The sequence below is a fragment of the Zosterops lateralis genome (genome assembly GCF_965231275.1).
Source record: "Zosterops lateralis genome assembly, chromosome: 6".
In the NCBI taxonomy this organism is placed as follows: Eukaryota; Metazoa; Chordata; class Aves; order Passeriformes; family Zosteropidae; genus Zosterops; species Zosterops lateralis.
Window position 1 is genome coordinate 56,332,006 of NC_139761.1, and position 27,313 is coordinate 56,359,318.

Consider the following 27,313-nt stretch of genomic DNA (forward strand, 5'->3'; position numbering starts at 1 on the left):
CCGCTCCCGGCGTGCCTCGCGCCGCCATGGCCGACCTGTTCGATGGGATCGTGATGGCCGAGCAGAGGTGAGGGGACACAGCGGGCCTGGAGCTCCCCCGTGCCTGTGCTCCCCTGTGCGAGCAGCCGGTGGGGGTCAAGGAAAGGAGGGCGAAGGCTGAGCCCGAGGAAGAGGGCGGGGAAAATTGGCCTCTTTCTGAGAGAGCGACCGGCGCCAGACGGCCTGAGGCTGAGTCGGGGGAGGTTTGGGTGGGATGTCAGGGAAAGGCTCTTCATCCAGAGGGTGGCCGGGCGCTGGAAGAGGCTGCCGAGGGAATAGTTCTCAGCGCAGAGTGGGGCCGACCCCGGCAGGCTGGATTGGTGGGCCGAGAGCAGCGAGGTTAAGGCCAAGTGCAGGGTCCGGCCCTTGGGTCACCTCAGCCCCTCTGGGATAGCGGGAGAGTTCCCGGGAAGCGTCCCAGAGGGAAAGGGCCTGGGCGTGCGGGCCGAGAGCGGCTGAACACAAGCCCAGGTGTGCCCAGGTGGCCAAGAAGGACAGTGGCATCCTGGCCTGTGCCAGCAATAGCAGGACCAGGGCAGTGACCGCCCCCTGCTCTCGGCACTGCTGAGAACTCTGGGGTCAGTTTTGGGCACCTTAATCCAAGACACTGAGTTGCTGGAGAGTGTCCAGAGAAGGGAATGGATCTGTAGCAGTCTGATGAGAAACAGCTGAGGAAGAATGGGGGCGCTCAGCCTGGAGAAAAGGAGGCTCAGGGAGAACCTTCTCTCTCTCTCTACAACTCCCTGACAGGAGCCCCCCATGTGGGGTCAGATTTTTCTCCCTGGTAACAAGTGACAGGACAAAAGGAAGTGGCCTCGAGCTCCACCAGAGGAAGTTTATGTTGGACCTAAGGAGGAATTTCTTCATGGAAAAGGCTGCCAGGCCTTGGAAGGGGCTGCCCAGGGAGCTGCTGGAGTCACCATTGCTGGAGGTGTCCAAGGAGCAGCTGGAACAGCTCTCAGGGCTCTGGTCTGACTGACACAGAGGTGATCATTCAAAGGCTGGACTGGCTGATCTCAGAGGTCTTTCCCCACCACACTGAGCCTATCATTCTGGAATTTGAGCCGATTTTATGTGGCATTTCTAAGCTTTGGAGGCAATGCACGTTCCCGATGCCCGGAGTTGCTGGTGGGTGCTGTGAGCTCCTCAGGAGGTGAACAGAGCTGTGGTTCTGCATTCCCAGGTTCCACGGGGAAGGCTTCCAGGAGGGCCTTGCTGAGGGCAGCCACGCTGGACTGGCTGAGGGCAGGAGGCACGGAGCTCTGCACGGGGCCAGGGTGGGCTCGGAGGTAAATGGGAAACCCTTCAGCCTTGGGACCTTCCTGTCCCTGGGAAATGACAGACACACGGACACTTCCAGGCAAGGCCTGCTGTGTTTCACTGCCACCTCTGTCTGTGTCCAGGAGCACCCATAAAGCTGCTTTAAAGGTGCTGTTTGGAGCTGGAGTTCCCTAGATGTGTATGTGTTTTCTGAGCTTATTTCCTGTACAGAGTTTTGGTAATTTTTTTTCCCCAAATTTATGGCTAAAGGTCCTTCCCCCCACCCAATCTCCTGTGAGTCAGCATAGGGAAAAGCATGGAATTTTGAGACATAAAGAGGCGTTTCCGTGTGCCTCGTGCTTTCTTTGTGAATTCTAATGCTGGGAGGGTTTGTGGCAATGTCCCTCTTCCTGGCACACCTGGATCAATAACCATTCCTAGGAATTCAGGGGCTGGACAGTGCTGGGGAGGCACCTCAGCTTGTCTCATATGTCCAGCTCCAGGATGAGAATGCCAAACAGCAGCCTCCAGAGCTGGATGGTTTTGTACAAAATGGACAGACCATCAGAGAGAAGTGCTCTAATCTCCTCCTACTGGGAAAGCTGCTGAGGGAGGCAGCATTAGAGACATCAAGTGAGAGGATGACTTGGGTAATCCAACACTTGTCAGCCTTTCCAGCTTGGAAACATGTTTGTGTACCCAGGGTTTAGTTTCCTGAAGAGTGAGATGCAGTGTAGTGCTTTATTTGTGTTCAGCTGTGTATGCTGTGTGTTCTTTGGGGATTTTTCTTTCCCCTCATTTTAAATTCACTCTTTTAATTTCACTTTCAGATTGGTTGCTACCATGGGTTTGCACTGACGTGGCACTGTCTGCTCCAGAAAAGCACAGATGAAAAGAACAGGTGAGGTTAAAAAGGCTAAAAGTCATTTTGCTGTGACTTCCATTCTTTTCTTCATATCTTTTTTTTTTCCTGTCTCATTTTGATTAATCTGTTTGTCAGAATTGCCTTTTTGGTTGCATTTCTTTATTTTGCCTGATAATCTAATCAGCATTTTTGTTGATTCTTGAATATTTCTCAACTTTGGACTGGTAAGTTGAAAGTGAGACCTTAAATCTGTCAGTTGTGCTTGATTCCCAATTTGGAATAATTCCTAGTTTGGAGAGTTTGTTAAATATGTATGGAACACACCTGACAATGGGCTATAAATGGGAGAAATTGGCTTAAAGAGGCATGGAGGGCTGGATTTTGTGCTCTGGATTATTTTATATCACTATAATTTTCATACTGATGGCTTGGAAAAACTCCTGTGTGATGATCATTGGTGGTTGTTTTTTTTTTTTTTTTTGTTTTGTTTTGTTTTGTTTTGTTTTGTTTTGTTTTGTTTTTTTGTTTTTTTTTTGTTTTGTTTTGTTTGTTTGTTTGTTTGTTTGTTTGTTTTCCCTTAGGAAAAAGATAAAGGCTCTGGATTCATTAATAGGGATGATTCAGAAATTCCCATATGAAGACCCCACTTATGATAAGCTGCAAGAAGACCTGGAAAAAATCAGAGGAAAATTTAAACAGGTTTGTAGGATTAAGTTGTTATTCTAGCACATAAATTCGTTTTTGAAGATATCCAGTTTCTAAGGCCACTCCAAAACACAGTATTTGTGCTGAGCAGTTATTGTTCCTCTTCTGCAATCATAGCAAAATACTTGAAGTGAGATTAAATTAAGTGAAAATCCTTGATAGTTGAAAATTTCCCAACCAACAGCAAATGCAAAATAGAGGAAAAAAATTCTTGAAAAAGCAAGTTGGAAATAATCTTTGACAAATTGAACTGCAAGTGGGACCAGAAATGGAGCAATTGGGAGTTTTCTTGAACATTCTTCTTGGAAAACAGACTCTTTGAAACCCTTCTGTGTATTCTTTTTTTAGGTTTGTTCAATGCTAAATATTCAGTCTGATTTTAGAATTGGCCCTGAGAGATCTTCACTAACATTTTGAATGCAACAGATGAAGAGAAACGTGGATGACAAAAGAAAAAAAAAATTAAAAGAACAGAACTGGAAAAGTGTTTACTCTTATATTAAAAAAAATCAAACCAGTGAAGAGATGTTAAATGTTAAAGGGGAAAATCACTGGACTTGCAATGGTATTTAACATTTATTATCTCTATCAAGTTTTATTTAGGATATTACACACACTAGTGTGTAAATCCGTTAAACAGAAATGCTTGTTTTAATTCTTTGCTGGTCTTTTACTGATAATTCCTCAAAATGAAGACAAGCATTTGCACAGTTTCCTCCTTTGAAGGATGTCTGTTACCTAAAAAATCTGTGTATGCAGATCATTCAGTTTACACAATGTGTAGATGCTGTGGGTGAAGGAAAATAAAATCAATTCCCTGCAGACTTTGCAGCAGGCAACATTTCTGTGGGCAGAGGATGGGATGACAAAGGAGGTCAGAATGCAGAGGAGAAGGATGAAAATACCTGCTCAGAATATGGAATTTGCACCTGGATTTTCCAGACTGGCGGGGGGAAGGGAGCAAACGCCATCAAATCTAACCCCAAGGAGTTACCAGTTTAAATGGTGGGTGGGATAAACACAATGCCAGAAGAGTTCTGGTTCTGACTGACTCTATTTATTAGTGCCTCTTACACAGCTTTTCATGTGCCAGCCTTGAAAAGTGATCTCTTTAGTCTCATTCCAAATCAATGGATGCTGCCAGCTGCCTGTATTTAACTCTGTTAGCTGAGAGAAATACCTGCAACAGGCTTTGGCTTGGGTCATCTGCTGGATGTCTTTGCAATTCCAGCTCTGTAAGGAATTCCAGATTAACTCCTTTACCCTGTGTGTGTGTCTGGCTCTGCCTGCACGGCACAGTGCAGCCTCCTGAGGACATATTTGAGGTTTTTGGTTTGTTTAATTGCCTGGCACGTGAGCTCTGATGCACACAGGCAGTGTCAGGGCCATCTAGTGGATGTGTGGGATTGCAGGAGCTCACAAATATTTGTGTGGGTGAAGTTGTTAAAATAGACAGTACAGAACGTGCACACTCGTGGTAATTTCAATGATGGGGAGAATTTCTTTGAAATGAAGCAACACTGAGGCAGGAATTCGTTTGTACTTGTTTCCTCATTTGCAGAAATGTCTGTAAAAGCAAGGGCCAGGGTTGTGAGAGCTCCAAGTGGAGCATTTGTTTCATACAAGTGTGGGATGTGTGAGTGACAAGCCAAGGTGCTGCTTCAGAGATTGGATCCAACACAATTACTTTTGTTCAGCTCAGGAGAGAAAGGGTCTTTGGCTGTCAGGTGGTGACTGTTACTTGGAAAATTAGTTTGGTGGCTAATTTTCTTGTATTGCTTTAAGTTTTAATAAAATAATATTAATTATTATATAAATACATGTGTGTATATACTGAACTATAAGTATTGTATCAACCAGGATTTCCAGCTGGGATGTACCAAGTTTAGGGTTATCTGTTAGGTCTTTAATTTTTTTAATTAAGTTTCATTTATGTGTACACACTGATGGAGTCTCTTCTTCCATGAGTCTGTATTTTTCTAAATATCTGCTGTTTCACACCTTGTGTGGGCCTGATTTGGTTTATTAAATGAGGTACAGTTCAAACTTCTCTTGGATGTGCAGTTGTGTGCTTTCTTCAGTGCCGTTTTGTTTTGTTTTGTTTTGTTTTCTGCAGTGAGTTGTGGGGGTTTGTGTGACATTCAGGGCTGTGGCAGTGGAACATTCCCAGCGTTCTGTAGAGGTGTTTTTATGCCTGATTTACAGCTGAGGTTTAGGGTATGCCTGATTTAAAGCCTGGCTCACATCAAGAATATTCATTTGTCTTTGTCTTAGGGTCACGGAGATATAGAAAATATGTAACCTTGTACCTGATGACACTGGTTATTTAAAAAGCAGGACATAAAGACTGGCTTGGTGCTGATGGTCCAAGAAGTTTGAAATTTTGCAGAAGTAAGTCTTAAGAATATATCTCTGTAGTCATTCACCACCCCTGGTTATAGCTCAGCAGTTAGGGAGGAATGCTTGAAACATTTCCCTCACCAATTTCTGACTTGCCTGGACTCAGTTCTAGCTTGTTTTGCCTCTTCATGATCATCTCCCAGCCGAGCCTGTGGAATACAGAATTTTATTAAAAGGTGCATACACAGCTCATTACTTCTAGGCTGCTGGAGTCGTTGCAATCCAGAAGAGTTGTAATTTTCCTTTCTGCAATGTGGGATGGGTACAAGAAATAGTGAATTTTGAGGCATCAGCAGAGAGGTAAACCTGGAATACCATTTGGTAAAGTTCCTAAGCACAATTCTTGTTCTGTCTTCATTAAGCAACTTCCTTTCCTTTTCTTGTCAGCTGTACTAAAGGTGATCAATTTCAGCTTTGAATGAATGAATGTAATTGACAGAAATGGGTGAAATAAACCAGAAGAAAAAAAAAAAATAAAAAAATGGGTGTACAACTGTGTTCAAAACCAGCCCTGTAGAGCTACTCTGGCTCATTTGAATCCTGATCTGTTTTTCTGAAACAAGGTTGTGATAATTTCCACATGGGATTAAATTTGGAGTTTTAATTTTCCAATAAGTGAGTTCCAATTTTTATATAGGTTTTAGTTTTTGAAGAGATGCAAGAGAGTTTGAGCCTGCCCTGTATTTATGAATGCTTATTTACACTTTGGCTGGAAATACAACTTCCTGTATTGGAATAAAGGGAGACCCGTCTTTCAAAAGTCTGCCTGCACCCCAATATCCCACAGTGCTTTAGAGTAAGAACTTAATATTTCTGGTAATGTTGTAATTCTTTCTATTCTCAGTGCCTTTTGAATAGTGCCCTTTGCAATTTCTTACGACCACGGCTTCTGGTCTAATTGCAGCCTAAACCTTCAGCTTTCATAGTTTGGCAAGTAACCATGAAGATTCTCATTTTACAGTCTGCCAGAGTTGTTTTTCTAATGGATAAAGTTGTGACAGTACACATTCCCACAGAAGTGGATGTATCACCAGGGAAAACGGGGATTTGGGAGGTGTGAGAGGAGTTCAGCAGGTCCCCAGTTGCAAGTTGTGGTGTCTGGGACTGGTGTGTAAAGGCCAACTGGAGCAATGCGCTGCTGAAGCACTTCAACGTGTCCCAGGTTTTGGAATTGCAGAACCAGCCTAGCCTGGGGTGGTAATAAAAATAATAACAATAAAAACTCTGTGCGCTATTTTAAAAGATCGCACAATCAGTTTATTTGTAGCTAACCCAAATATCTCTTTGACATCGCACTGAATGTTCCTGGTTTATTCCCTTAGTGTGGAAATAAATTTTTTTTCAGCATTTTTCATGCTGGAATTCTTTAGTTCTTCTTATCAAATGCTGCACTACTCTGTGGAGGAGACATGGTCACTAAGCTCATCTGAAACGTGGGAGATTTCCTAAATGCATGGAATATATGAAAGGTGGAAAAAACTCAGACATTGTGCCACTTGATTCCAAAACAGCTTACTGCAAGATGTTTTAAATTATTTTATCCCATTCTATAACCATAACCAATTGAGAACTAGTGCAGCATTCTGTGTATCTGGTTTTGGGAAGATTTCTGAATAGGAATAAGCAATGGCATTAAACTTTTTTCTTGGAAAAATTAGAAAGCTCTGTTCTAGTTATGCAGAATTTGTTTGGCTGACATCTGAAATAGTGGCCTCCTGTCTGAAAGAATTTAACTGATACCTGTTCCTAATAAAATCATGGAGTTTTATTTTAGCAAAATGTTCAGCAGAAAGGAGGTTGATTATTCAGTCCCTGCATATCCTGACTGTGCATCAGACAGAATCAATTTGTCACTGTCTTCCATTTCTGATTTTTAGCCTCCTATTTCGCTGCTTTATCTCAACACTTTTTAACTTTCAGCATCTTCTGGGGGATAATCAACACGATGTGGAATCTTTCTTGATAGTAGGAACTGTGAGTCAGCAACCCTTTAATTTTTTTAGTTGCAGCCATTGTTCCAGCAGCAAGCTTTGCTGCTATTGTCCACTGTTTGTCCAGCTCACGTTTACTGGACTGTGGGAACGGATTAGGGTTTCATGGCTTTTTTTTTCTTCTTGCATAAACTCTTGATCAAAGACATTCCTTGGATGACAAAACACTGTATATACTGTGTCACACAGCCCTGACCAGACTGCACGAACAGTAGTTTAAAAACACATGCCTACATTGTTCTCTAAACCAGCCTGCCTTTTTTTTTTTTTTGCAATGTATGTGCAGACATTGAATTTTTGAGACCCCTGTTTACCTCTGTTAAAAACGCACACATGTACAGAAGTTACTGTTAATAAGCACTCAACAGTTTCTGAAATACAAGTGAAAAAGCAAATTGCTCTGAGACTAAGAACAGAACAGAAAGTCATTTCTAAGCAGAGCTAGGAGTTATATCTGCAGTGTATTTCCTTCCTGAAGGGACCTTGGTTGTGGGGCAGGTAGTCAAGTACTCTGGAAACCTAAACCCACATGGATTATGGCATCATTGGATGTGTCATAGCCAGAGAACCTGATTAGGGTAGAGAATGATTGGACCACAATTTTGGGAGTTCATTAACCTGCTTCACCGTAAGCACATTGTTAGAACCACGGTTTGAGAACCTGGCTTATTATAGTTTTACGTCTCAGTCTTATTTAGCTTCTTTGATGCAGTAGGAGGAGGACAAATCTCATAAAATTCCAGTAGCATCATTATTCTTCAAATGAAAGAGAAAGAAATAGAGAAAAGCATGGAGACATTTTCAAGGAGCCTTGCCTTGTGATTTGGCTGAAATGCTCCTTCAGCAGAAACATGGGGAAAGAGATTCCTGGAGACATGTTGGGCACGTTCCCAGAGGGATTTAAAAGCATGGGAGGGCTGAATTTTGGTGGTTGGAAAGCTGTTTGTAGAGGAGAGAAACAACGTTCCATGAACATGTGAGGCTTTGTGCTGTTTGACTCTGCAGCACAGCTGAGCACTGCCATGAAGTGAAGGCAGATGAAACTTCTTCCGCTGGCATTGGAAAATCATATCCATAAGGGAAGAACCCTTCTGATCCTTTTCAATCCAAGGGTCTCCATAAAAAAATAAAATATGTGGCTGATGGATGCGTTGTCTAAAAGGAATAAAATGGTCAGAGTGAGTGACTGAAATGACTACAGAAATACTGAGTCAAACCCACAAAATAAATTTATTACACTTAGAAAAAATAATATTTGCTTATGGATAAATAATTTATGATCTCTTCTGGAAATTGAACAGCATACATTGACTGAAGCTTTGCTCTTCATATTTAAAATAGCCAAAATGTAAAGAACTTTGGCCTGTGGGTGTCTGGGGAGGAAAGAAAGCTGTTCAGAAATAATACTCTGTATTTGAACAATCTGCAGTGATACAATCTAATAAAGAGGAGAAATGAAACATCAAAAAGCTCAATTGCCCGTTGCAGACAGTTTGCCATCAGAGCAGTGGCTCAGGACACCAGGTCACTGCCTCGGGCTGGCTCTGGGGTGTTGTAATGCCCTGCTGGTGCTCTCGTGGGCTTCGGGTGAGGATCTGCCCCTCTCAGCCCAGCTCCTGGGAGACTGATACTGATGTTACAGCTCACACCCCAGCCACAAGCAGCAGCTGTGGAATATGGCTGGTGAGGGAACTAAGGCGAGTGTCACAGGGCTGCTGCCAGGTGGGATGGATGGAACAAAACACACACAGAATCTAAAATTTATTTGCTCTGCAGGGAAGGGTGGGTAGGTAGCAATTTCCATTTTTTGATGCATGTGCTACAAACATGATTCAAAGCTCAGAGATTCCTTCTCTGGCCAGTCCACGTCTCAGGTCCTGGCTTGGAGCTTGGCTCCTGCATGTCACCATTCCTCCTTTGGTTCAGCATTCCTGGTGCTGGTAGACATCTGTACCTGGAGCTCTCTCCAGCCCTGAGGGATTGTCCTCTTAGCTAGTTCTTGTTTCATGGATCTGTCAGCACAAGCTCTCCCAGGCCATTCTCTTTTTCCACACCTGATGGGGAGGAGGCTCCTCTCGCCCTCCTCTTCTGTAGTCAAGGTCCTGCACCAAGCAGGGCCCCACAGAGTAAAGATGCTGCCCATGTGCCTTATTCCCAATTTGCAATGGAGATGGCATCTTCCTGCCAGTAATTCCTTCTTCATGTGAGAGCCTTCAGGAAAATGATGCCTGTGAATACTCTTGGTGAATTCCCTGAAATATGAGATGTTTTAATACCTGGTCTTCACACAGGCAGAAAGGAGGACAGGGCTGGGTAGGGCTCTGCAGGGGCTGTAGGATCAGAAAAATCTATTTCTGTTTTCACTCTTCAATGTTTATCACATTAAAGAAGCAAAAGGGTCACTTTTGCCTTCCTCCTCCATGTGGCCCTGCTTGGCCATAAAGAACAAAATCAGAAGCCTGGCAAATGTCACATTATCTGTGCAATCCCACTGACTAATTTGCAATCCCTTTCTCATCACTTGATTGAAATATGGTGTGGAACTCAGTCAGGAACCACATGGGAATCTGTGCTGGCCATGCCAATGCAATTACTGCAAGCAATTATATTTGTGAGATCATAAAAACACCCTGTTTGTCTGAAGAGATACATTTCTCATAAAATGATGCCAAGATTCATTAAATTCATTAAAATGCCATTTATAACTTTACTTCCATTGTTGTCCCATTGTAGTAATCTCAGAGCATGTAGCCCACATGCATGTATCATTCCTGTGACTCTTAAACTCCAACCTTCTACTTATTCTCTATCTTCTGGAGTTTTCTATCACTTAAAATGCCAGCTGTGCTTGAATGCAAGTGGATTACAAGATTTTTTCATTTGCTAGTTCTTTTTTATTCTGTAATAAAGAGCATTTGAATGTAAATGTTCAAAGAGGTCCAAGCTTGTCAAATGGCCTGAATTCAGCAATGGAACTAGGGAGATTTTTGGGAGATCCATTGGAGGTTTTTCTTCATACATGTCTCAATTTGATACAAAAAAATACAGTAGTTTTCCCCTTAATAATTCAGCCTAGCTGAATGTGCATTTTTTGCAGCCTATAGTGAATTGTTTTTCTTGCTGCATTCTTTCTTTCTGCCCTTTGCAATGTGAGTAATACTGGCATAGTTCACCCAACGTTCCAGTTCAGGAATCTGCATTTAAGAGATGATGTTCAGGAGAAGGAAAATGTAAATAATAGAGCTGACTATGTGGGCTTAAACCTACTTAAGTCACAACACTTAGTCAGCTTAATAGCATTTATAAAAGAGATAGGAATGGCAAAAACCCACTTAACACATTCAACCAAACACAGGTTTACATTTCTCACTGAATCACTGTACTGTTTTTATCAGCAGAAGGTTTTTGTCAGAAGTCAAGATCCCCTAAGTGTGTCTTCACTTGGTTTTCACACACTGAAGATCAGAGGGTTGACCCATCAGCCATAAAAAAGTAAGCTATTTGTTCTTTCTGGGGTTTTGGGGTGTTTTTGGTTTGTTTTTTTTTTTAAATATGCTGTGAAAAATGAATCATTTTTGGCCCAGACCAATTTAAGCTCTGACTTGAGTCCCTGTGAGTTTAGTTCAGGTCATCTTTCAGTGTTTTACACCTCCCAGTGTAACTCATGGTACAGAAGAGCTGCCCATTTCAGATGGAACAAACCAGACCCCGTTTGTACTGGTTTTACTTCACTCACCTGACCTGGGATTTTACAGCAGGCCACACAGGCTTCAGGTTTCTGGCTGAAATGACTGGGAAACCACCGAGCTCACACAAGCTCATCTGGGATTCTTCTGGTGCAGGTGGTTTCCCATCTATTGGTAACTGCCTTGAAAGGAGCTTGTTCTGCACTAGACAATGATTAACACGTTAGAAGTTAGCTCTGGAGTTTCATTTTTCATTTCCTGTGCTGCACTCGCTGCACAGAATCACTTGTAACGTGAAGATTAGTCAATGGGAAACTCAGAAGAAATTCAGATACTGAAATTCTAATTTGTGACAGGGAGGACAAGCACTTGGCCTTTTATATAGACTTTTTTTTTAAGGCAGAAATAATTTTGCAGGATAAATAACCAAATATGTAGGTTATAAGCTTGACCATCTCCACTGAAAATAAGCTGTCTCTGCTGTGTTCAGCTTTGAAAATAATAATAATAATAATAATAATAATGATAATAGATAACATGCATCCCCTATTTCCAGAGATATTTTGGAATGTGTATTGGAACATAAGTTATAATTTTATTCTGATTTACTTTGTAATAATATCTAATTCCTGTCCTAGGTTCAGTTCTTTTTTTATATAGTTTTAGTAGGCTTTCATGGTTTTCAGGTTTGTTGCTATTATTATCTTAGCTGTTAAAGCTGTGTGTGAGGGGAAGGCACAGAGAAGAAGGCAGCTTAACCAACTTTTCAAACCACCTGTCTTCTGTAAACGTCTTCTAGGACACAAAACCTTCCACTGATGAGAAAATACCAGCAAGCATTCCATGCCATCCAACACCTACTTTGTTTTACCCTTTATTATTCATATTTTATACAAACCACCAAAGGGCATTTTTACTCTGACTAATTTCCTTTGATGTTAAAAAATAAAGTCTTCAGGCAGGGGAAAAAAATATTTTGCTTCTTTAAAAGGACATGCTGGTGTGACAGGCAAGGCAGTTACCTACCCATGGCTCGAAACACCCACAGCTTCCTAAAATAACAACAAAAGGTCTTCAGCTTTTAAAATGTGGAGAGTCCAACCTAGAAAATGTCATGTGCTTTACTCACAGCACTGGGGAGTTACAACCATTCAGCATTTTTTAGGCAATCAAAAGAAAAAAAAAAAAAGTAAATTAAAAGAAGACAGCAGTTGGGTTTTACCAATTTTATTTCTAGACTTTAGACTTTTTTTTTTGCTGGAAACTTGTCTGTTACAGGTCTGTCGGTGAAAATGTGCATTTCAGACCAGTGATGCCAATAAGTACAATATAAAAAAATGTACAAATCTGAATTGCTTTTGCTTACTACAGATTGTTATAATAATGTGACAAATAAAGCATCTCTGTTGGCACGTGAACCCACTTATCTGGATTTGGCCTTTTTTTCAGTACATACAATATTTTAAAAGAAGTTTGCAGTACACACTGCCACTCAGTGTAACACATAATAAAAACCAACAAGCACTAAACTCAATAATCATGTTTGGTTCAGAGACACAGAGATGCCACGAACAGAAGTGTTTTATGAGGTAAGCAGTAAGAAATGTTCCTGAAATTTGGACAGAATGTATCCAGTCCTCCTGGGTCCTGCAACTGCTAGTAGCATTGCAACGCTTATTTATGCACTATGTAGGATCTTAACTGCATTTGCCTCAAAATGAGTTCTAATTCTGTTTTGGTTTAGCAGCATACAGGCAACAGCTAGATTATTCTTCAGCATACAACTCTGTTAGCTGGCTTATTTATGAGATTTACAGGCTTTTTTTTTTTTAAATTAGCATTATGCTATAATTAAAAAGAAAAAAAAAACCAAAACAAACAAAAAACCCCTAGTATATCATAACAGATTAAACACACAAAATACTTAGAGTTCCAGAAGATAACCTATCATACCAAATGATGTGTCCCCAGCTGAGGGAGAACCACATCAGGTGGCACACAAGAATTATATTATAATGCACCTTTCATATATCAATGTGGCTAATAACACAGCTTAAAACTACTATGATAATAAACCCCAGATCAGACAAAGAATCCAGCTTTATAAAATGCATAACAAAAAAAAAAAAAAAAAAAAAAAAAAAAAAAAAAAAAAACCAAAACAAACCCCCCCCAAAAACCCCCAAAAAATAAACCCACCAAAAAAAAAAAAAAAAACAACCAAAAAAAAAACCAAAAACAAACAAAAAAAACCCCCCAAAAACAACCAACCCTTGACATTACTCAATCTTCTGAAATGTCTGCTGGTTTTTAAATTAATGCAGAGACCCATTCAGAGCAACGTTCGATGCATTTCCGTTTGCAGTAGAACTATGAGGCACTGTAAGAACATCAAAACCTGGTCTAGACACGGGTAACTGAAGTATGAGGTATTGTGAAACAGGAACCTTTTTTGGAATAGAGCAGTAATCACATTAAGTAAAAATTGATCACATAAAAAATCTACAAAAAAAATGATGTCAATAATATAATTTTCTATGAGAAAATTAAAACCTATTACATGGCAGTATATGACATTGTATAACAAAAAAAAAAAAAAAAAAAAACTGATCCACAAAATAGCAGCAAAACACAATGACAAAGATACAGAAAAGCAATGTTAATTTTTTTTCAAACCATGCTGGGAATTTATCCATAGCAGCTCAATAAAACCGGAGCATCCACTCCTTTTCTTTTATCTTTTTCTTTTTTTTTTTTTTTTATATTTTGAAATTTTTATCTTTTTTCCTTTTTTTGTTCTTTTTTTTGTTGTTGTCGTCGTTGTTTTTTCTTTTTTTACAATCAACACCTTAGCGGCAGTTTTCTCACATACATTTCACCATCACATTCTCCTCGAGCATCAACTTCAACAGCTATGTCCACGTCCCTTCAGCTACTTTCTAAAATAATAATAAAAAGATACATAGCCAAGATGTGCAAATTTTCTATTTGTAGCTAAATTAAAAAAAAAAAAAAAAAATGGGGCATATACTGGAATAAAAACTTCTTTCAAGTACTCCAATTTTCATATCTATTAACTATGGCGTTTTTTTTTTCATGGTTAGACTGCTTTTGAAAATGTATAGGAAGGGGCCAAATAGACTGCTTGGTTTTGGGTTTGTTCTTTGAAGCGTGTCCTTTTCTTTTTTGCTTTAATAAGCTGGGTTAAAACTGCAACGTCAAGGGTAGAAAGATTTTCTTTTTCAAAAGGGGCGATTGCATTAATTTACAAATCATACTGGCCTTACGAACATCCTCTGCAATAAATATTCTTTTTAGCCTTAACTATAAATTATATATTTTAGTGTTTAAAAACCTTCAGTTGTAAAAACATCTAGCGATAATCCTTAAAACTATGTGTCCTATATGTGAACCTTTAAGGCCCCTAATTTATAAAGATGAGTTGGCACCAAAGGGTTCTAAACTTCAAACTTCTCTATAGAAAAGGAAAGATATCCTGGCAATTTGTGAATGCAATTTTCTCTCACTGGAACACAACCTTCGGAAAAAAAAGAATCACCTCTCCTCTAACACCATAGTTAAATGCACTTGCTTTGCAATTCCAAGTTTGCCAACAAGCACTTTATATATTTCCAAACCATTCCATTAAAAAAACAAACAAACAAACAAACAGAAAAAAAAATCCCACACAATAAAAGAATGTATTTCCTATATCTAATGGACTGAAAGTGCTTTGAATGGAATGGTTTTAGAATATTACAAACAAACAAAAAGAAAAAAAAAAAAAAAAAAGACTGAACTGTGGATTGAACCTGACCATAATTAGGCTGAATATCTGTGGGGTCAGACCAGCATTTTTACACAGGTAACTACAAAAATAGGAAGATTACAAAAATATAATATATTATGTCACTATTTCGGTTTCTCTTTATAATAGGGTCCTGTATGAGTAGTACATTGGCCTTTCCCAACCATGCTAAGCTGGAACCCTACAAATGCCTTAATGCACAGGCAATCCACAGGCACAAAAATAAAAAAGAAAAAAAAAAAGATTAACATATAATAATGCTGCATACTAACATACACTAACTTATGGGTTACGTTAACCATTTATAAGGTGAAGAGGATAAAAAAAAAACCTAAGGAAATAAAATAAACATTTACAGATGAATTATAAAGTGACTAAATGCATAAGCAAGCAAGATACAGAAAAGCCTAGAACTGCGTTAAAGCTATGCTTTTTAAAGAAAAAGAATATTTCATTTACTAGTTAAAAAAACAAAAACAAAAACAAAAACAAAAACCTCTTCTACTTTAAAAATGGTTGGTTGGTTTGTTTTATATGTAAGAAATCAAATCTAATACCTCCCCTGGAGACATTTCGTGTGTTAATGCCTATTTTTACAACATACAGACAAGAACACTTTAATATAAAAACTAGTTGATTATTATTGTATAAAATCCTCTATTTTTGTAGCACAAACCCCTGGGGGTAATGCAAATACTATTTTTTTCTTTTTTTAAGACAGTTTTTGGGGTATTTTTTTTTGTTTTGTTTATTTGTTTGTTTGAAGTCACAGATGGAAGGGAGACAGAGCAAGGAAAAAAAATATAACAAACTGGTTTTCCCTTCTGGTATAAAAACGTCCTGGAGAAAAGGGTTTCTAGGGGGGAGATCCTGATGGCCGATTCCTTCTCAGATGCCCTTTCTTTGTCTGCTTCTCTTTTGCCAAGCAAATCCATTTAAGAAGAAGAAGAAGGAGAAGAAGGAGAAGAAGAAGTCCTCTTTAAATGTTCACGTCTCGCACATCAGTGGGTGTGCAGGAGAGGTCTGCCTCGTCCTCTACAGTCTTTGTTTCTGAGGACACGTTGTGCTGCTGTGCCTGGCGTAGACTGGACTCCAGGAGGGACTCAATCTGTTCTTGGCAGGCTCGTAAACAATCCTGCAGGAGGGTGCAGTGCAAGGGGAGAGAGAGAGAGAGACACCCAAGAGGGTCCTTTAGAAAGATCACAGGCTAAAACGGCAGTTTCTTGACAAAGCAGGAGAAATCTGGGTTATCTGGGAGAGCAGCAGGCTGGAAAGGAGGGTGGGAAGAGCAGGAACACCCAACAGTGACAGGACTGGAAGAACAAGCCCAATTTTTTTTGCAGATTGCACTCCTCATAACTGTGATTTCTACTTTTACTCCAGGAATCCCTCAGCAGTGCAGTCTGCTAGAAACGATGCCCACCAACAGTGACTTTTTTCCCCCAGGCTAAATTCCAACGACAGGAAGTTCTTAGAAATGCCATATGTATGTTGAGATGCCCATGCCCAAAGCTGCCTGCCAGCTGCTGCAATGCCCAGCTGATAAATTCCTAACTCTGAAAGCATCTCCAGGGATGGACTGGAGACCCCAAAATGGAGAGGTCTCTCAGAAGCATCACAAAGCACTTCCCTAACCATGCACTACCATGTCCATTCAAGCTTTCTGTGCGCTACCTCAGTCAGGGTGAGACCTTTTCCTCTCACTTCCCAAGTGTTTTCTCCAAGCTGGATGTGCACACAATCCTCCTGAAGGTTCAGGAGGGTGCACAGGCCTCGCTGGGAATTAAAAAAACCCATAAAGAACTAAGAACCATCCTGTCTGTGGTGGGGAAAGGCAGCTCTCTCTGGGTATTATGCCATACCATGAGGAGATGTATCAGATTCCCAGCAACCAGAAGGCCTTTTAGCTCAAACCTGCACAACTTCCTGCAGGTTGTGGCAGCCTGTGGCACCCACTGCAGCGACACAGAAATGGTGCCCTAAACAGGCCAAACAATCCCACAGCATTTTGCCAAAACCCATCCAGCGTGCTGTTTACCCTCATCTTCATAACAAACATGGTGAGCTTTTCCCCCCAACATCTTTAACTCTGTGTATTAAGGACTTTGAAGTTTCCTTTCAGCATTGCCTTTTCTGATTTAACCTATGACATGTGTTAGCCCTTGCGGTGAACCCAGTCTTCCATGATAAATTGCCGTCAAAAGTGTTAGGATGTGCATGACTGAGAATGAATGTTGTTTTCCTGAGAGGGTGACCTGCCTGCTGTTTTCTTTATTTCCCAGTTTCAATTCTGCCTTCATTCAGAGGCTTCTTGTGTGATCTACCAGCTTTTCACTGATTCCACTACCACAAGAATCTCCTCTGCCACCAATAAGGGCACATGGCATTTGGGGTAAAATAAGATTAGAAACCCAAGCAAACAATTCTCTGCAAGTCCTTTCTGAGAGAGAGGGAGGTTAATCCTACCTCTAAGCAGATCAGACCATCAGTTACAGCTCACTGAAAACACATAACCTATGACCTTTCCTGGTTTAAACCCTAGTGTAATATTTCCTCTTGACAGAGACACAGAGCGTTTTAAATGACAAAAAGAAACGCCTCATATCCTAAAGTCATCATGCCTTTGGCTCCTGCATACCTCTGGCCTCCACAATAAGGTCTCTGTAAAGTCCCTGCACCCAGCCCTCCTCCAGATATGACGGATCAATCCTGACTGTGAGGAAAGATCCCCCTTGTACCACGACCCTGCCTGGCCCTTGGAGTCAGACCCAATGGAAGAGGAGCACACCAGCACAGCTTTAGGTGTTCCTAAAAGTTCCTCAAGTGGCTTCACAAAGACACTTCTGAGGATAATTCTCTTTCAGCACACTCAGTGCTCCAAACTGAAAGCATTTTTATTTTTCAGAGCAAAATTAATCCTCCTGGGTTTTGTTCTGGGTTTTTCTTTTCAGGTGGGAGTGGATTTTATGGTGAGTTTTGATGGGAACTTCGTGAGTTCGGTTTTTTTTTTTTAGTCCTGACCATTTGCATATAGCATGTTTGAGCTCTGAAAACTAAAACCATTCAAAAGAATTTCTATAAATACCTATTCTTCTCCCTCTGGAGTCCAGTTATGAATAATTACGTAGAACTGTGTAATTTAAAGGTACTTTTTACCCACGGAATTTTTTTTTCATTTAAAATTCTCAGAGTGTGGCATGCTGTAACTGTTTTTTTTGAAAACAATCTTTACAATTTATTATGAACAGATTGTCTTAAGCTACAGTTGAATGAAAAGGTTTTTTTACTCTTTAAGGTATTTTGTCCATGTCTTATTCACATGGCTATCAGATGAATGTGTTGTTTTTGTTTTTTTTTTTTTTCCCTGTAGGAATGCATTAGAGCTAGCAAAAAACAACAGCAAAACATAAAATCCACTGTGAACAACCTCACCAAAGCTGTTTTCATTCTCACTACTTCCCAACACTGAAAAGCAAATACAAAACTTGTGCATTACTCTGATAACTTCTCCCAACAACTTTTCTGCTTCACTACCCAAATTTTCAATGCCCACAGTTTGTTCAAGGTCATAAACCTTTCCTGGATTAATTAAGCTCCTCAGTGAAAAAGAAGAAGGGAGAGAAAAAAAAAAAAAAAAAAAAAAAAAAAAAAGACTTGCTAACTTAACTGATAACTGATGTGGTCAAATACCTTTAAGACACAGTGGACATGATCAGACTCCAGGGTCAGATAGGAAAGGAAACAAACAACAACAAAAAAGGAACTGCCTGGAAATCCTTTGTTCCTGCCTGACCTGTTCTGGATAACAAGCACATGTTTGAAGGTGCCTCTGAGAAGGGGCAGGCAGGAGGCGAATTCCAATGCACTAACAGACAGCATGGAGACCCAATCTAATCTAGTTTAGTAAATTTCTGGCCTGGAAATGAATGTCAGGTAAAATTCCATCTGTTTGGATGATGGGGTCAAGAATAGAATGATGGAAGACAGCCCAAGACTTCTAATTGTGATTATCTGACTTCTAATTACCCCTGATCAAAGGCAAAATGGGAAATTGGATTCCTACCAACATATAAACATGAACCATAAAGGAATTCCAATCAGGTGATATTCATTTTACTTTAGATTCAGCTTTCCTTGAGACTAAAGGTAGAAAAGTATAATTATGTAACCTGAAATCCAACAGACCTGCTGCTGCAGCTAACAGATCATCAGGGGGAACACCAGCCCTGCTCTTAACATTCCAAGACTATCCAGTATAAAACATGTTCCCTGACACGGGGAACCATCACCGGGGCACAACACACCTCATTCACTGGGACAAATCCGAGTGAAATGGGATAGCAGGAAAGGCATTTGATACCATGGGTTGTATATACATAGGTATTTGGGGAAAGTCTCCCTGCAGAGGAATCATGCTCTGTAGGAAACAAAGCAGGTTCCTCTCCCAGAGCAACTGCAGTGGGAGTTGCTGTTCCCTTATCCCACTCCAAACACAACAACATACCTGTACACACACAGAACTCTGTGATGCTAATTTTCTGTAGCAATCCGTACAAAATCCTCATTTCTACCTAACACGTCAGTCTATTTAGCCCTGGAAGCTGGAGGGGAGTTACTCCCTTTTCAAGCGGTTAACCAAGCCCAGGTCAAACAGATTGTGGCCTTGCAATGACTCAGGACAATTAAAATGAAATAATCAAAAATCCTCTTTCTTGCTAAAGCAACTTTGTTTTCTTTTTCAAGAGCTCTGTCATCAACTAAGTCAAGTCACATAAGGACAGGCTCTTGTTGTGCACCATGTGAGAGAATTCACTTCAGTGCCCAGTATCAGGAATGGTTAAATCATCTTGTTTGAATCAAGATGCTGCCTGAACAGCTAGCAAGTATTTCCCCTCAGTACCTGCTTCAAACATCTCACCCTGGACAGTGGCCAACCCCACACTGGAATTATCTGCCTTGTTCACAAGCTGACTGAAAGCATCACACGTGCATAACCAAACTGAGCAGCCCATTACTTCAGCATTTCTTAGAATATTCAGCATTTCGGGTTCTTAGAATGTTTACCACTTCCACACTGTGTTACCTCAGCTGCAGTGATGTAAGTGGCAAAACTAACGTGCTCAATACTGAGGCACTGTTCAGATGATCAAAATAACACGCTGAGATGCCTCATTTTTCAGCAATTGTTTCACACAGTCTATCAGAAGTAAAATATTCTTTTGCGAATAATTAATTGAAATGAAATCGCTCAATCCTGTCAACAGAGCCCAATGACACAAATCCAGTTTTGCAGTGGCTGGGCTGGCTCAGCTTTCCGTGCATTTCTATTATTAACATGTAAAATAATTTAACAGCATCTCCAAGATTCTGCCCCTAACCACAGAGTTGTCTTTATTTGACTCATTGTCCAGTGCTTGGAGACCTCACAAGAACCTTTTTAAAGCATCTATTTATTGGTCTTCCACATTGTTACAAAACAAAGCTCAACTCTGCCCCAACTTCACACACCATTATGACATGGATCATTGACTTTAGGTCTTCCTTGTAGGCTCCCTTCCTGGCCCATTCACTCATGAAAGGTTTATTGCTCACTAGTTACTGATGTGCATCTCCTGGAAGCTGCAGGGCAAAATGAAGAGTCCTGTGAGGACCATCTACCTTGTCACAGAGTCGTGGGACGAGCATTTGTTCCAAAAAGGAATTCAATACCAGCTACTGTGCAGGTCCAGCACGTAATAAACCAAATTAGATCATTAGAACTCTTTTAAGAAGAGCTTTTGCACACCACTTGGCACAATAAAAGGCCTCAAGAATGGTCAAAGATAAGGTCAGAGATACCACAAAGTCTCAGTAACTTGCTTCCTGGCCTTATTCCCCAAGTTTTGTTTTACAGGGGCTGCTGGTTTAATTATCCCCCAGCCAAACACAGCCTCTGCCACATCCTAAGTGGGTGCAGGGCATCCTCCTCTCCCAACCAGCAGAGCTGGATATGCCATTCCCACCCGGGAGCTGCAGCAGCATCACCCTGGATTATCAGTGGGCATCATGACAGCCAAACAAGCAGGCTGGGCACAAGAGAACACACAGAGAACCCCCACTCCGAGGCTTGACCTTTCCCAAGATTTACTGTCAGATTAGCTCCCGTGCAGCAAGCAGGCATTCATTCTTAAAAACCCTTAATGCAGCAGATCAACCGAGAGAAGGAGTCACTTACCGGATCACATTTGATAACTTGTGATAGGAAATGTGTGAGGCATTGATAGGAGAGGAAAGTGTTAGTGTTCCCCAGATGCAGGCCTTGCACAGCTGCTACCACGCTGCCAGCTGCGATCATGGAGGGTGGGTTTGAAATAAATTTAATATCTGTATGAAGAAAGGAGAGAAAAGAAAAAAAGAAAAAAATAAAAAAAAGACTGAAATGATTGCTTTAGGAGAAGCCTGTCCATACACATACACCCTTTGTACCAGCATGGCTTTCAGCTGCCAACTATTGCATCCCAAAAGGCAGGGGAAATGGTGAGCAGAAAGGAGCCTCCTGCTCTAAAACTCTTACAGGTCCAAACCTGCAAACACTTATCCACAAGAGCAACTGCTCTGCAGAGAGTGGCCCTTCCTAGCACTGGGTCTGGGAGGCCATTCATCACTTCGAGGTACTTTTATCACAAGCAGGGCCCCCATTCTTCCAGTGTTAAAATACTTTGCTCCTGTGAATAATGCCACGGGGGTCAATGGCACTGCACATCTGAGAAAACCTGTTCACATCCTGCAGGGTTTTGCATGGCCAGATCCAAGGTGCACTCTAACAACGAGTCCTGGGGCCCTTTAAAGCAGAAACCTTTGCTCTGACACTCAAAGGAATATTGCTTTAATGAACAACAACATCAACAAAAAGAAAGAAATGAGAGAGACTGCTTAACCCCGTCAGGAGGCAGATAATCCATATTTAAATTAAGGTTTCATCTTAAAAATGCTTTGTCTCAACCTAGCCTCTTGTCAGTGGCTGCCATCCATCCTGGCAACAGGGATTTAATGTAAATGTGGCATAACTAAGTGACGGGGGTCCCAAGAATTGGCGGACAATCAGTTACATTCTGATGTGACACCATGCTGACAAGAGGCTGGGCCCCCTTCCAGACTGCATTGCTGTAGGTCTCTCCACAAAGCCACTCCCAGGATCCCTTAAGGGGGCTATCTCTGCCATTTAGCGTGTTTTTTTCCTTTGGGTTTGTTTGGTTTGGTTTGGTTGGAGTTTTTTTTCTAAATTTTTAAAAAATAATAACTGCCCACATTTTAATGACAAGACTCTTTTTCCCCTGAACAGGAATGCATTTGATCCTGTGGCAGTGAACACCTTGGAGGAGAATCAGGAACAAAGGGAGCAAGTGGCACATGTCAAGGTCCAGTTTTGTGAGGGAGAAAGGGGAAGGCCACAATGTACACCAGAACCTGAGATACATTCCTTCAGCTTTTATCAGAACACAACTTCCTCTGGCTTGGAAAAATATAAACCATCTGTCAAACCCCTGAATGAAATCAAAGGAATGGACAGCTTAGAGGGCTCAGCAGAACAGTTTAAGTATTAAATCATGCATCTCCTTTATTATGATAAAATAACTTTTGTGTCAATGTTTTACCAGTGGAGCTAAAGCCTTCAGGACTCCGTGGAAGCCCTGGCTCTGAATCTGTTTGTTCAGACACCTCTGACACTCCACTGTGGCCCTGACCAATACCCACCTTCCAAGGGGCACTTTGCTCAGCATCCACTTTGCCCAGAACCTCCAAAATTAAACCGATACACAAAATTCTGGCCAAGCTTTGAGGATGCACTGCCAGCAAAAAGGCAAGCTGGAGCTAAAGTGACCTCGTTTATGTTAAAATAAACCTATCAAAATAAATTTGGTTTGCCCCCTTTTCCCAACCTGCCCGTTTCTGGGTGGATATAAACACCGCCACCACCTTCTAGCAAGCTGCTGTCATTGCCCCCAAAACAAAAGAAAAAGCGGCAGTCCAGACTGCTTATGACACTGTACCCATTCCAAAACCAGCCCTGAACTGAAACACTGACAGAGCTACAGGTGGAACTTGGGGATTCCCAGCATGGATCCCACCAGGATGGGGTTGCTCAGAGGGGTGGGGTGGCAGCGCCTTCCCGACACTGTTTACGGAGCTCCACAAACGGGACACGACCAAAAATGTGTCACTTTAATGAGCCCGTCCTGACAGGACCACGTTTGGGATGAATATTTGCGTCCTTCCTTTAAATGGAGCAGTAAACAAGAACACGAATTCATAGTCACACCCTCATTCTTTCCAAGGTGGAAAAGTGATAATGAAGTTTAAATGACCAGTTTGTGTCTGTCCCTATAACCACTCCAGACAAGCAGCATGGACTGCCTTTTTGTTGCGACTCAACAAGGAATTATTTGTGGCAGAGGCCACTAATTTCAGCATATTAATCAGGGGGCCCCTCTCGCCTGTAATTGGATGCCCCCAAGTGAAGAGTGTGGCATCATTGTCAGCCTCCATCGCCTCATCTTGCGCTATTGAGCGCTCAGGAACAAGGGGGCTTCGGTGAGATGAATTAGACCTGACACAGCCACAATGGGGTAGGGGGCCCCATCAATTGAAGCACACATCCCCAGTAGCCTATCTGAGACTTCATCCAAAAAGAATAAACAACTTCAGCGTTGTTAAAAAGAGAGAGAGGGAGAGAGAGAGGAGGGGGAGGAGAGAGAAGAATGCCAGCCACCCTGAAGGGAGGACAAAGCAGGCATATAGGCGCTGCAGCGCTTTAAAAAAAATTCCTAACAAGGCGAGTCACCCCTTTTCCTTTTTAAATGGAGCAGCAATTCCATCCGTCTGGAGAGCTGGGGGCTATGAATGAAAATCTTTTCATTGAGGCAAATCAAAACTGTGAACATAAATCACTTGCTGCAAGATGCAACAGGTTCCAACTGGTCACATACCTTGAGACTTCCAATTTTATAAAGGCCAGAGAATGGGAGAATTGTAACACGCTCCTTTCAAAGGGGGATCTTTCTTTCTCCTTAGGAGAAGACCAAAGCAACAACAATAATAACAGCAATAATAATAATAATAATAATCATAATAGGTAATAAAAAGGAGCCTGGTATGTTTTGATAACCAGAGGAACATAATGAAATGCTGAAGCTCCAATATTTGTTGCTATTCATTGTTATGCTTGTATAGAGCTGCAGCTCTCCCTCAACACCGGTCTTAACTTGGGCCAAAAGAGGCCTGCTTCCTTTTGAGCTCTCCCTGCCTTGCTCGGCCATGCCAAAGCCCCATTCATTAAGCTCAATTATGTGTTAACTTCAAACAACCCCTCGTAATTTTTTTCTTCTTCTTCTTCTTTTTTTTTTTTCTTTTTCGCTTTTTCTCCCAAACCTACCACAGCACAAAGGCATCCTTTGGTGAAAATGGAATTTTTTTTTCAAAACCAAACCAAATCAAACAAACCCATTTCTACTTCTACTAGCCAGACAACTGGAGAGGGAGCTTAGGAGGAATTCCCCTCAACTTCACCTTGCAGCGTAACCTTCTTTTTCTGGAGCAAACACATACACACTCATCTACAAACACTTCCACAGCCTTCACCTTGGTGAGCCAACTGGCCGAGGGTTTGTTTTCTAAGCAAGCATTATTTTGCAGTCTCCTCTGAGGAGAACCTCCTTTACAGAAGAGGACACAGGCAAAGGAGAGACTGCACTTGCCCCTGAGGCCACTTAAGCGAGCTGTCAGTGTTTCCAGTGGACTTTGGATCAGGCCCCACAGCATCCAGGCAGCACATGGCATTTGCAGTCCATCTAGGTTCATTTTGGCAAGGGGAAATGCAGCACAGCCCAGCAACAGCAAAGCAAAGTCCAGATGCTGCTTAAGCCACATGTGATCTTCACTAGCCAACAAAGGAGTCATGAGAAAAGCAAAAGGTAGAGAAAAACCTCTGACATCCAAAAATAACAATAAAAACACACAGCCTAGTGGCAGCCTTTCTGAGTGCTCCTTCCCCAGGCAATATTCCCAACTTCAGTAGGGAGCTGAAGAGGGCCCCAACTCTGGTGAGCTCAGCGCTGGTTGTTTTTTTTTTTTTTTTAGAAAAAGCTAAGTAAAACTCCCAGAACATGGTTCTCATTTACTGATCCATTCTCCAGCTGTGGTGTGTAGCAGTGTTAAATAAAGGCTCTGGATGTGCTTCCTAAAAGAAACATAACAACACCGACAGTAGATCAAAGTACTGGACTCTTAGCAAGTCTCCAACCTTTGAACTACTCTTGTTTTCATCCCTGTCATTGCCAACACAACAACCTAGGTTAAACATCCCCACATCCAAAGGGGAGCCCGGGTGGCCATTCTTTTTTAGCTTCAAACTTAGCAAATCGCGCCTTCCAGAGTCGCAGTGGCCTCGTCCCTGGTAGGACCTGGCGTGGAGGGGGACAACACTGGACTCTCCCAAAATGCTGCTGCCAGTGGTCTGAAGGTTGTGGGTGCTTCCCAGCACAGAGCATTCATTACTCCAGGCCACCTCAACTAGGAGCTGCCCCTCACGAGCTGATGGTTAGCCCCAAGATGAAGAGCAATGCCAGCGTTTATAAACTTCTCTCTTACGGCTCGGTTGTTCTATCTTTAGGCCTTGCTGGGTTCTGCAAAATAAAACTTTTTTTTTTCTCCTTCTGAGTGCCTGCCATCTTCCTTCAAAACTTTTTACACTGACTCCGACCTCGGGCAGCCAAGCCATGCCAGGCACTAAGGGGTGCCACCGGCCGCGCACGTCCCACCACCGAGGATTTTTTGTTTTTTGGAGTGTGGATATCCACGACTCTTGGGCGTCTTTGGAGGGCGGCCCTGCTCATGGCTCCAGCACAGCACGTGGTCACGAGGGTGCAGATGGCAGAGGCTCGGTCCCGTGCCAGGAAAAGCCTCCGTGCCGCGTGGCCCTCCTCCAATCCACCAGGCACCGGGGAACAGGGGGGGAAACGGGCGGCTTCAAGAGGGGAGGTTTAAAACCCCCCGCGTGGTGCTATTCAAGAAAAATATCTCTTTCCCTCTGCCTTTAAAAATTGGTCCTAAAGAATGGATCCAACATGGGGAGGGATTCCCCTGCAGGGGCAGTGAGCCTTTTGCAGCCCCCACATCACCCTGGTGTGGGGAGGCTACAGAGAGCAGGGATGGGGCATTGGGGTGCGCTCCCTCTCCCTCCCTGACAACCGCACCAAAACTCAAGAAGCGAAACATCTCCTGGAATAGAGAAACTTACCTCTGGCAAAGTAATCCACCTTCTGCAAACAAGGGGCAATAACCGGGGGCTTTAATCTCCCTCCCCGCAGCCCTGCGAGCGCGCCCGGGACCAAGAGGCACGGGCAGCTTTAGGAGCCGGGGGCGGGCTCGTGTCGGGGAGCAACAACGCGCTTTGCGCAACGTGCAGGGCTCATACCTGTAGCGCACAGAGCCACAAAAGTCTGAGCATGTTTACGGATGATCTGCTTGGTGTCCTCTGCCAGAGGCATTTTAGTAAGGAAATGTTCAATGAAATCGTGGGGGGTCATTGCAGCCAGATTCCATTTCAGCTTATTCACCAGCAGCAGCTCCATTTGCTGCAAAGAGAAGAGGGAGGGGAAGGGGGAAGGAGGAGAAGAGGAAGGAGAGAGGCGGGGGGAGCGCGGTTAGAGCCGCTGGCACACGGAGCCGGGGGCGCAGCGCTGTCCCGGGCTCGGGGCGGGTGCGGGGATCCCCCCGCGCCGGGGCAGCGCCCCCAGGGGCCGCCAGGGGGAGCCCGCGGACCGCCCAGCCCGGGCAGCGGGGGGGCGATCCCATCCCGAGCCTGATCCCATCCCATCCCCATCCGCATCCCATTCCATCCCATCCGCATCCCAACCCCATCCTCATCCCATCCCGCCACCATCCCAACCCCATCCCAGCCCTGTCCCAGCCCTCTGCCGCATCCACAGCCCCGCAGGCGCTTCCGAACGTGCAGGGTTGCAGTTTTTTGGGGATTTTTTTGTTTCCTTCTTTTTCCTGTTTTTTTTTTCCTTCTTTCTTTCATTTTTTTTTCTTTTTAATATATATTTAATATTTGTTTCGATTTTTTTTCTTATTTCTTTTTTCTTTTCTTTTTTTTTTTTTTTTTTTTATTCTTGAAGTGACTGAAACGTGAAATTACCAGTAATTCGTCGGGTCTAATGGAGTTATCTGTATAAATGCACAGTTTTTCTGCGGTCAGAGGAATAGTTTCCTTCATTTTTGAAGCCACAAACATGCAGGTAGCTCCGAGCAATTGCAATCGGCTTTTCTTGAGCGGCTCGAACGACAAAAATCTGTCCAAATAATTCATAGCCAAGGGGAAAACTTCCTCTTCGCACTTCTGCTCCTCGCAAACCTGCAAGAAGGAGAGAGATCGTTGAAGAATGAATTGAATTGAGGCGAAAGCCAGGCTCGTCCCGCTGCTCTCGCCCTCCCGGAGCCCCAGGCTTTGCAGGGCAAGGTTGAAGGAGACGAGGGGGAACGGCGGCCGGGGGAAAATGGATAAATATGGGAAAAGCAG

At 42.5% G+C, this 27,313-nt stretch overlaps 2 protein-coding genes across 4 annotated transcripts in view; one reads left to right on the plus strand and one right to left on the minus strand.

Moving 5' to 3' along the window:
• LTO1 (LTO1 maturation factor of ABCE1) lies at nucleotides 1-15,788 on the plus strand. Of its 3 annotated transcripts, none has more exons than XM_083862820.1 (6): nucleotides 1-67; nucleotides 1,223-1,328; nucleotides 2,130-2,200; nucleotides 2,746-2,863; nucleotides 10,656-10,752; nucleotides 15,681-15,788. In XM_083862820.1, exons 1-5 carry the CDS (start codon nucleotides 27-29, stop codon nucleotides 10,746-10,748), a joined length of 429 nt encoding a protein of 142 aa, XP_083718946.1. In that variant the 5' UTR covers nucleotides 1-26; the 3' UTR covers nucleotides 10,749-10,752; nucleotides 15,681-15,788. The 3 variants fall into 3 exon arrangements, with proteins under 3 accessions (XP_083718946.1, XP_083718945.1, XP_083718947.1); XM_083862819.1 differs by lacking the exon at nucleotides 15,681-15,788 and adding an exon at nucleotides 11,656-12,836; XM_083862821.1 differs by lacking the exons at nucleotides 10,656-10,752; nucleotides 15,681-15,788 and adding an exon at nucleotides 3,218-5,299.
• Nucleotides 14,124-27,313, minus strand: part of CCND1 (cyclin D1) — a 16,003-nt gene continuing 2,813 nt past the window's right edge. The window contains exons 2-5 of the mRNA XM_083862818.1: nucleotides 26,933-27,148; nucleotides 26,207-26,366; nucleotides 20,969-21,117; nucleotides 14,124-15,889 (exon numbers count right to left, since the gene is read on the minus strand). Coding sequence (XP_083718944.1) covers nucleotides 15,734-15,889; nucleotides 20,969-21,117; nucleotides 26,207-26,366; nucleotides 26,933-27,148 — 681 coding nt within the window. The 3' untranslated portion in view covers nucleotides 14,124-15,733. The remainder of the gene's footprint in view (nucleotides 15,890-20,968; nucleotides 21,118-26,206; nucleotides 26,367-26,932; nucleotides 27,149-27,313) is intronic.